Genomic DNA, 11,262 nt, shown 5'->3' with positions numbered 1-11,262 from the left:
CTAAATAGACTGTTTTACCCTTACTATCTTTTTAGTATTTAAAGTGTATTTTATATAATAATTAGAGATCTACGCACACCATTCAGCCCTATTTTTTATTTTACTTCATTATGAGTTTCTAAACCTCCTAGATTGAGGGAAGGAGCCCTGCTGAGTCCTATGAATTAATAAAAGTACTACTATTTCTCTTCGATCCGTGTTTGATTAATTCTAAGATGTATATTCGTACTTCATCGTGGTGAATAGAATGATCTAACCAATTAGCTCTCTTCATCACATTAAGACGAACGTGCCTGACAAATACCCGCGTCTACTTGGGTCAGAATGCATCTTTCACCGGACAAGGATGACCAACAACTATGTTTATACATCTCTCAGACGGTTAATCCACGACTTCGTTGGAGACTTCTCGAAACACCAGTTCAGCTGATTTTCGGGGAGATTAGGGTCTCCATGGTATAGGGTAGAATCCATAGAAGCAGCGTTCGCTGATCCGGAAGATTCGACCTTGTCTGTGACGTTTTCAGTAGGATCGCCAAGAGAATGAACTGCTAGAGCTTCACCCTCCGTCAGATTGAATGACCATGGGCAATGGCATTTGATCTGTAGCAAAGGAGATCAATGACCACGGGCAATGGCTTTGATCACATACAACCTGTCATAGAAGAAGATCATTTACAAGCAGAGAAGACAGTAGTACTAGAGTTCATTCAGAAAGACAAAGCAACTCCAATCCTTAACCCTATTCCTATCAGTATTTTCTACCTCTTTTTCTTTATTCTGCATTAAATAGTTTCTCTTGATGAATAAAAAAAACAACAACCTTCTGACTCCGCCTGACTAAGACCTGCAAGATAACCATAGCTTGCTTTAAATTACAATCCTCGTGGGAACGACCCTGACTCGCTCAGGTATTACTTGGACGACCCAGTGCACTTGCTGGTATAACAGTATGAAGGTGTGGGGATTTGTGCACACCAAAGACCACCACATTTGCCTTCGGAATAAAACAATGTATACGATCACCCTTAACAGGCACAGATACAAACACACACAAATTAAGATGCATAAACTTCACAAATTAATATCACCATATCTTAAAATAAATAGTAGGATACATACCATTTCATCCTAGAGCACCAACTCTAAGCTGCATACATATGTGGAATTTCATGAGTTAAGAATTTCATATAAATGAACAAATCTAACAATCAAATTCTAAGCCAGTTTTTGTTGCATTGATGTCTGCAACATGATTAACCTTTTGATTAAAAGCATCTGTTAGAGTCATATGGAGGACAGGAAGTATTCAAAGCCTCTGTAGATAGTAGGATGAAAGATTCAACAGACAAAATAGTTATGGTAAAATAAAACTCCCGGCTTCCAATATATAAAGACCATGTCATAAGAAAAGTTCTTCACTTGATTTTATATTTCATGAAGTTGTGCCAAAATTAGGCCATTGTTTAAACTAACGGACTAAATTTTTCAATTTAGCAAAACGTGTTGGAAATCCGGGATTAAGTCCACTCAACCAATCAGAGCAAAGTATCAGTCGTTGATCCCATCGTTTGGGATTGATGATGTTCTAACATGTGCTAAACACAATGGATAAAAAGGGTACCTTAAAATTTAGGAGAAAGATTGCTACTTCTTTTCCTCTTCTCCATGAGACACAATGATTTCTCAATCCATTGTTTATCCTAATCATCCAATCCAAAACTAGCATTTTCGTTTTCTTTCGCTAGATGGTGGTTTTGGAATTGCTGCAAGATTCACTCCCTTCATCCCACTAGACAAACGTCTTGCCCAAGAAGATTCCACCAGGTAAAAAGTTTTTGCTGAGGAGTAAAACACAAAATTGAAATAACTTTGTTTCCACGCGTCGAGCTTATGGAGGCGGAATCAAAGACATGTGTTGGGGTTTTAGAACAGAAGTAACTGTTTTGCGTCTCTTCTTTTAGTTAGCGTTTGTTTTGAGGTATTGGGACGGAGGCTGCGAAACTGGGATTCAATATCATGTTTGTTAGTTCAGAGACTAGTACTAACATTTCAGTATTTCAATACTTTCAAAAAGTGGGAACACAGGAGACTGAAATTTTTGGAAACGGAGACTGAAACTTTAATAATATTTTATACCTAAAATATCCTCATTTCAATTAATTAATTCCAACTTTACCTTTTATACAAATAAATTAGAACTTCATTTTTATTTTAGTGTCTATTCCTTACTTTATACCAAATATAATACAAAAACTTATTTTAATCTCAATTTTTATCTTTTCAATTTCAGTCTTTCGGTCTTAGTCTCCCTTCCAAATGCTATCTTATATATTAAATGGATTAGCGCCCAAAGCTATAGCTCAGCTTAAGCGTATATACACTGAGCCGTTTTTTTCAAAATGAAAAGTTTATTAATTTTTAAGTATTTAAATCTTCCCTCATTTTTTGTTCTTGTTTGCGTTTAAACTCTCAAACAGAGAAAGAGAACATAGAGCAAAATTACACGATGGAGGACTTGAACAGTTCAACGCCGTGCCCTTACACCGTGACGATTCGCCGGAACCCCCATCGGAAAGCTCGCAACACGCCGAAATACACTCCACAGAACTTCAACTTGCGCGAAATTCCACCATTTCCCAACGACGACGTTTTGTTCGCTGCGCAGAACATGCCAGAGGTTCCCTCGGCGGCATCCATAGAAAACAAGCAAGAAAACGATAACCTCAGAGTTTTCCTCAGAATCCGACCCCTCCCTACCGAGTCGCCAAGTCGAGCTCCACACGAGAGAGGAAAGAGCGTGTGGCCTCAGAATCCAATGAAGAAGAGCAGCGCCGCTGCAGCAGCAGCATCCAAAACCTCGAAGAAGAAGAAGAGCTCCGATACTTCGTGCATATTGGTGAACGATTCACAGTCAGTGACGTTATCTCCCCCTTTGGATTTGCAGGATTCGAAGCGAATCAAATCGGAGACGTACAGAGGTTTCTCTCATGTTTTCTCTTCTGATTCTTCTCAGGTAAGGAACCGTACTTATTCTCTTTGTTTTGTTCTCTTAAGCTTGTAGAGTTATGTGCTTTTTTTTTTTAATTACTTGGAATTTTAATTTCAGTTTGAAGTGTATGAGAGAATGGTGAAACCTATGGTGGATGCGTTTCTTGAGGGTGAAAGTGGAATGGTGGCTGCGCTGGGGCCTAGTGGATCCGGCAAGACACACACTGTGTTTGGGAGCCCAAGGGATCCTGGAATGGTGCCCCTGGTCCTCCGCCATATTTTCAAGGAGACTCTGTCAGAGGCCAAAAACTCACCTAGGTATAATGTTTTACTGCATTTCATATCATTTGTATGAATTGTAGTTGCACAAATTAGCTACACACGTTTCCATTTTTTCGGTGGTACTGTGAAATTGATTATGTTATGATAGCCAAACTTAATTTGTTCAGTTGGAAAGTGTTTGTTTGAATGAGCAAAATATGCCAATGTCCCACCATAGATGGCAGTTCCAGATTACCAAACAGAGAACATATAACTTTAAGACTAAATTGATTTCAGTGTTTGTTCAAATTTCAGTTATTCTTGTAACACAAACATGTTGGCACAGTCATAGGCTTTGAAATGCGGCTAGAACTGTTTTTTAACATTTATATTGTTCAACTGGCAGATCCTTTTATATCTCAATATTTGAGATATGTACGGAACGCGGCAAATCAGAGAAGCTTTATGATTTATTACCAGATGGTGGTGAACTGAGCATGCGACAGTCGGCCATTAAAGGACTGCAAGAGGTTAATTTCTACATATTTGTTAATTTGACATTATTTTGTTTCTCCATGTGTATAATATATGGAATTCATCATTTTTCATATTCTTGTGTTTGTCCTAGCAGGTTCTCATCTCCAATACTGAACAGGCAGAATCTTTAATAGCACAAGCAGTTGCAAAACGTGCAACTGCAATGACAAAAACAAACAGTCAGTCAAGGTAAAATAAAAAAGAAGAATTTGGGAATGTTTTTTCGTTACCCCAGAAAAGGGGAAAATAGTAGCTTATTAGCGAACCAGCCATGTTGATTATTAATTTCGTTTGACTTTTGGGTTCTTACAGCCGGTCACAATGCATCATTAACATTCGTGATGTTCCCGTAATGTGTGAGGGAGTGTTGAATCCCAAGTCAGATAGTGTTGTTTTGTCTATCATTGACCTTGCTGGAGCAGAAAGAGAAAAGAGAACTGGGAATCAGGTTCATTCCTTTTTACCAAACTATTGTAGGCAAAGATGGTTAATTTGGAGTTTGTGTTGATTAAGCCTTGTAGTTTTAGACCGTAGCATAACATATTAGTCTGATAGGGAGTGCCTATTGTAGAAATTTTGCTTTTGTCTTTATGCCGAGTTATGTTTTTGTGATATTGTAGGGGACAAGGTTGCTTGAAAGCAATTTCATCAACAACACGCTAATGGTGTTTGGCTTATGCTTGAGAGTACGTAGCCTATACTTCTAATTATAAATTGAAGCTGTTGGTTGTTGCACTTTAAGCAGACAGGACTTACGTGCTTTTTGTACACTACTATCGTCATTTGGCAAATGTTGAACCTCTTCACCTCTTCCACTCTACTTCTCTATTTGTTCTGTATATACTTTGTTGATTATCTATCCTTTCAGTCTTTGTTGGAGCACCAAAAAAATCCCAAGAAGCCATTGCAAAAGCACTTCCAGAATTCAATGGTAATGTTTTGTTACGATTTTTACTGGTTTTTGATGGATTATATTTTCCTCATTTTACCATTTTTTAAGGCTAAAGTCATCAACTAGCATGGGCGACCATGCTCACTTGTTAACTTAGTTTACAGATCTCTTCTAGACTAACTTTGAAAATAGGAAAGAAAAGGTTACAAAACTGACTTTTTTTGAATACTACTACAGTTGACTAGGTACATGCGAGATTATTTGGTTGGGAAGAAGCGGATGACTTTGGTAAGCATATCTTCTAAAACTAGCCATTTTGAGTTATGACATACTTGCTGTAATGTATGATGAATTTTATAATTTTCTAATTTATATATGTGGTGTTAATAGCTTTTAACAGCAAAGTCAGGAGTTGAAGATTATCTGGATACTTCGCACCTGTTGAGACAAGCTTCTCCATATATGCAAATCAAGTAAATTCATTGTCATCCTGTATTTTGTCTAATTTCACTTTCACCACCGAATATTGGCTTCTAAGGCTATCTTTCAATGTTTTAAGGTACAATGAAGCTGAACAACCAAATATGGCTCCCAAAAAGAGGCATCACCAAGCATCATCTACTATGGATTGGGCAAAACCATCACCAATAATAAGAGTAGAACACCGAAAGAAAATGAAACTTGACACTAGTGAAGATGCTGTACAGGTTCTCCTTTACTTCCAAGTTCTAATCTAGGTTTCTTAAAATAATTAGAGATATTTTTTTTTATTAGCTTATAATTACAGCTAAATCTTTTGTTCACATTCTTACGTCATGGATTTTGAATTCTCTTCACATGAGCTATTTGCTATTTTGGACAGCTGAGGCTTTCTAAACTTGCAGTTTTAGATAAATATTTTTTACTTCCATTATCGCAGTATCCAATGGCAAAGTGCTGCATATAAAATATTAAGGAAGTTTTCATTTGGAATTCGGAAAGTGGAATTTGAAAACCAGAAGATGAAAAATTGGGATTGGATTTTAGAATGGAGTCATTATTATGACAATGACGAATCTAGATAATTTACAAACTACCACAATGTCATGTTTGTGACTTGTGATGTTCAGGACTGTTGATGTTCTATAGTTGTAACCTTGTGTTGTTTATATTTGTGTCAGTATAATGTGTGTCCTCTTCATACCTATTTCTATGAAATGATTTTTTTCCCTGTGCAATTTACGTAAGCCACTTAATTATGGATTGGATTCAAGGAACTGAATAAAGCTATTTTCATGCAGCATACTAAATGAGTGAATGATCCATTATAATATTTCTTTTTGTTATTTTCAGAATGATGGAACAACCATTGATGAATCAAACACTTCTAAAAAAGGTAGACATTATACTTGATTTTCTTCTGTTTGTTTCTTTTTTTTACTTCCTCTTCCTGTCCTGCTCGATACTACACATAGGGATCCATCAATCCATTCTTTTTACATTGGATCTGAATTCTAAAGTATTGAATTTGTAGCAGACGGTTCAACATTGTGCAAATTAGATGCAAGCCATCCTGTTTCTTTCGACTTAAAGTGTGATAGCCAGTCCCAGAGGGAAAGAAGCCATATTATAATGAGGAATTTTGCTAAAGTTTTATGGAGTGTGCTGAAAGAATATAATTCCAAATTGAAGGTAATAGGGAGAAGAAAATTTAAGGGTGCCTTGACATTAATGTCTATAGATATTCCATTGTAAATTACATTTTTATAATCAGGTTGCAGAGAAGGAAATACAAAGTCTTAAAGAATGCATCGGATATGAGAAGGAAAAACTTTTAGTGCTGGAAACAGAATTTAACGAGTTTAAGGCTCACTGCACTTGTTGCAAACGAGGGAAGGTAAAAAGTGATTTTGAATTTTTCAAGTGAAGTTGGATGTATTTTGTATATTAGGATTCATTACACCAGCAAGTAATTTTAGGCTTCAATATAAACAGTAACACCTGCTAGATGCATACCATTGAATGTCTCAACTGATAAAACATTGAATTTTATGTTGCCTTTTGTAGTTTCCAATAAACATCGTTATGAATAGGAATCATCTCAGGATAGTTTTGACTGGTCAGATGAAGAGGTTATTGTTAAAACTCAGATCGGTTAGTTGTGACTAATGTCCATGTCTAATGATCTTCGGCTTGTGGTTCCAGCTCGTCCTTTTTCTTCCTTCTTTGCTTTGAACTTATGTGCTTGATCCAAATTTGTATACTTTGTAATATGTAGGGAGGTTTGGATCTCCTTGCTATTTATTATTTCTCTTGGTTGAATTTTGTGATATTGGTTTGTGGTCATTTAAAATTAAAGGCCATGTTGACTTTGCTAGTTGGTATATTTAGGTTTTAATATATTTAAAAATCTTTTAGCTGGTGAATTGAAACTCCAATAGATTAAGTTGACCAGGTATACTACCAGAGGCATCCCATCATAATGTGTTTCGTAATAGCTGTATGCTATGTATTTCAAGTGTACATTTGCACAATTCATTTGGGTTAAATTTACCCCAACCAAACATAGGATGTGAGCTTCAAATTGCAATGTTATTACGTATTTTATTAACTATACAGGAATCAACGAAGCCTAAACTTGTAGAATCAGATGAAGAACCTACACCTACTTGTTCCCAGTTGGATTTTGAAAAATCAAACCGGTTAGTCATGTGAATAATGAATGATCTTCTGCATATTTTTCTTGGCTTTAAACTGATATGCTTGTTCTATAATTCCTGTTTGGAATAATAATATAGGGAAGTTTTGAACTCCTTGTCAAAGAACCAGAATTCATTTGAGGTTGAGGCTGTGGACAATATATCAAGTGTGAGTTGAGTCTCCTTGTTAATGTGCACGTGCTATTTGTTACTTATTGTTAATTGATTTTTACATGGTGATTTGAACTCATTTATATTTAGAAGATAATGCACTGTGAATTTTCAATGACCAAAAAACTGGCTGTAGTATTAACTGGCAAATATAGGTTACATTAAGAGTTAACTCATCTAATGTGTGAACCGACATACTGGTTCTGTGTGTAGATTTTAATTATAGGCAAGCTTCAGATTGCATCATATATGTTTTCTGCTCATCTTTTCAGGATACATCTTGTGCACCACCATCAAATGTGTCTAGAGTTGATCAAGGAGATGTACCCGAGCTTAGTACATCCTTTACACATTCAGATTCTGAGAACTCAGAACTGTGCTGCTATGATGCTGTGACAGTTGACGAGGCTGCGAGCAAGATATTGAATGTGAGTTGTTTTCCATTTGTTAATATGTGCATGCCATATTTTTGTACACGGTCAGATTCTAAAAAATCAAACACTAGTGATGAAATAGATGGAAAGCCTGTACATGGCTTTTCTTGGGCACAACCAGACTCTGAAGAGTTCGATAGAAAGTCTATGGATGGTGCTTCATGCACACAGTCAGATTCTGAAAAATCAGATAAAACTAATGATTCAGATGTAAAGTCTATGCATGGTGCTTCTTGTACACTACCAGATTCTGACGAATCAGATGGAAAATCTACGCATGGTGCTTCTTGTACACTACCAGATTCTGATAAATCAGATGGAAAGTCTACGCATGGTGCTTCATGTACACAATCAGATTCTGAAAAATCAGATAAAACTGATGATTTAGATGCAAAGTCTATGCATGGTGCTTCTTGTACACTACCAGATTCTGACAAATCAGATGGAAAATCTACGCATGGTGCTTCTTGTACACTACCAGATTCTGACAAATCAGATGGAAAGTCTACGCATGGTGCTTCATGTGCACAATCAGATTCTGAAAAATCAGATAAAACTAATGATTCAGATGCAAAGTCTATGCATGGTGCTTCTTGTACACTACCAGATTCTGACGAATCAGATGGAAAGTCTACGCATGGTGCTTCATGTACACAATCAAATTCAGAAAAATCAGATAAAATTGAGGAGTCAGATGGAAAGCCTATGTCTGGCGCTCCTTGTATACAAGCAGATTCTGAGAAATCAGATCGGTTAGTCTTGTGACTAATGATCTTCCTTAGTGGTACCAGCTTTCCTTTCTTGTGTTTGAACTAATACGCTTGTTCCTTATTCCTGTCTAATTCTATAGGGAAGTCCAGGCCTCCTCGTCAAAACCCGGGCATCATATTGGTTTGGAGGTGGAGGACGCAATCAAGAAATCATGTGTGAGTACTATTTGTGCTCTATTTATTGATTTCCTCAAGTTTATTTGTGGCAATTGAAAATCTAATGATGATGACTACGTTATGTAAAATAACCGACAATGACAATAACTAAGCATTGTCATTATATTCTTCTTATGTATTTAAGTCAACTGTATGTAAACTTAAGGTCAAACTTATGCATGAAAAAGAGGCCAAACTTATTTTGTCTTTAGGAGACTATAATTCAATTCCATTTTAGCTAAATAGAGTCGTCAAAGTATCCAATTCTTGCTTGCTACTTGGTCATCTAAGTTCAAAATCGCCTATATTAGAAGTTTAAGCATAAAGTCTAGTATGATATGTACTTAACCTTTAGTATGTAGGAAAAGGAAATCAAGCTTGTATGTTTTAAATAGTAGCTGTTATATGAACTAACCATCCCTCTTTTAATCCATTTTCAGGGATGGTTGGCATCTTCATCGTTAATCAAAGACGTGGTTTTGGATTCATCTTCTCCCGAAGGTATTTCATCTAGTACACGTGACCTTGTGGGAGATCCACGTGGTGAGATAGGAATCAATAACTCCTGCAAACCTCTGAGACCGAAAAGGTAATTTTGTTTTTGTATTAATGAATCAATGTTTAACCATGCCATGTTTTGTTTTTGTTCCACGCTTGCGGATTTCATTTTAACGGATTATATCTTATTATTTTATGTCTCTTTATCAGAACACTTATGCCCAAGTCATCCATGTTATCAAGGGACTTTACCTTTGATATTGACGAGAGCGAGAAATTTAAGGTGATTATATGTAGACTTGTAGTCTGTGGTTCTCTGCAAGTCCAACTTATATATTCGCTTTTTGTTTTCTTTGTTTTTTTTTTTTTTTTGTCTCTTTCAGTGTTTTGAACTTTTGTTCATACGATAAGTTTGCATTAAAAATACTAGAGTCCAGTATAACTATGCTATGGTGGTTATGGTAACTATGCAAGTGTTGTTAAATTAAAGTCACATTTTTTTTATTTATTTTGGTAATACTTTCTTTTAAGCAAACACTTTTTAAAAAGCCTTGTTTAACAATAAAAAAGCATTATTTTAATTTTAACAATACTTTTTAAAATATTATAGTTACCGTAGTCACCATCATAGTTATTGGAATGACCCTAAAAATATATGTAAGGTTCGATATTTGTATGGTTTGCAGGGGACAAGAAAGTTAGCTGCAATTGATCAGAAAATATCAAATGGTAGCATCACTCTTCTGCGCTTGCTTAAAGCTAATAACAACCCTCATCTGTAGCGTGACCACTAAAGAGCTAAAGGAAGTCAATGCAGTAGGAACTAAATTCTGCAACCTTCATCACTTTTAATACTCATTAAACGGTAGGATGTATTTTTTGGGGGAAGGTTATAAATATCTGTGCCCTACTTGTACAATAGGCGTTTTGGGCTCTTTCCCACAATTAAGCCTTTAACTAACATTGTAAAACGCTACCCCGAGAGAGGGATTAGGGATGTCAATGGGGCGGGGCGGGGGCGGGGGATGCTTCCCTACTCCCCGTCCCCGCCCCCAGAATTAATCCCCGTCCCCGCCCCATTCCCCGTCATGGGGGGATAATTGTCCCCATCCCCGTTCCCCGCATTCCCCGCATTCCTCGCGGGGCCCCATTTCCCATCTCCCTATGTTTAACATTCATATGGAAATTATAGTAAAAAATATCAAAAAAACAAAAAAACAAACTAAAAAATATTATTACAAACACACAAGCATATCTTATCTAAGATTATAAGTTCAGAAATACAACATAGCAAATCATAGTCCATAAAATAAAATCTTAAAATGCAACTTCCATTATAAAGAAAGCAATAAAACAAAGTCTTTAACATCAAATATTCTTTCATTGTCGGCATAAAACTTCCAACAAACATCTCAATGTTCTCTGTTAAAACAATAGAGACAAATATGTTAACATACAGTGACGAGAATAGAAGCAAACACGCAGACGCAGAAGTGGAGAGGAGAAGGACGCCGTGCCTGAGGAGAGAGAACGACGCGGTGAAGCTGCTAGGGTGACGGCGCAAGAGTGGCCGGTGGCTAGCTGTGAGGGTTTTGAAGTTTGAACAAAGTGGAGAGTGAGTGAGTGACTGGAGTCTAGAGAGTTGGGGTTTGGATGGGAATAGAGAGTTAGAGAGGGCGCAGCAACAAAGGTGAGAAGGGAATATAGGATTAAGGTTTTTTAATGGGTGAAATTACTAAAATACCCCCTAAGTTAGAAATAAAGTAAGAGTATTTAAGTAAGTTTAATAATTCGGGGAATTATCGGGGATGGGGCGGGGATCCCCGCTCGGGTCCCCGCGCCTGTCTCGGGGGAATTTTGCTCCCCATCCCCAT

At 36.8% G+C, this 11,262-nt stretch overlaps 1 protein-coding gene across 1 annotated transcript; it reads left to right on the top strand.

Moving 5' to 3' along the window:
- The first annotated feature begins 2,426 nt into the window (after positions 1-2,426).
- Positions 2,427-11,226, top strand: LOC107460170 (kinesin-like protein KIN-6). The gene is made up of 20 exons (XM_016078500.3): positions 2,427-3,016; positions 3,110-3,309; positions 3,659-3,782; positions 3,884-3,978; positions 4,102-4,237; positions 4,410-4,475; positions 4,658-4,720; positions 4,919-4,969; positions 5,072-5,154; positions 5,241-5,388; positions 6,014-6,056; positions 6,195-6,352; positions 6,435-6,557; positions 7,280-7,362; positions 7,459-7,528; positions 7,803-8,716; positions 8,815-8,890; positions 9,331-9,479; positions 9,599-9,671; positions 10,075-11,226. The coding sequence occupies exons 1-20, from the start codon at positions 2,510-2,512 to the stop codon at positions 10,168-10,170; spliced, it is 3,258 nt and encodes a 1,085-aa protein (XP_015933986.1). The 5' UTR covers positions 2,427-2,509; the 3' UTR covers positions 10,171-11,226.
- Positions 11,227-11,262: the final 36 nt, after the last annotated feature.

Source organism: Arachis duranensis, chromosome 8 (genome assembly GCF_000817695.3).
Source record: "Arachis duranensis cultivar V14167 chromosome 8, aradu.V14167.gnm2.J7QH, whole genome shotgun sequence".
NCBI classification, from domain to species: Eukaryota; Viridiplantae; Streptophyta; class Magnoliopsida; order Fabales; family Fabaceae; genus Arachis; species Arachis duranensis.
This window is presented reverse-complemented; position numbering and strand designations above follow the sequence as displayed.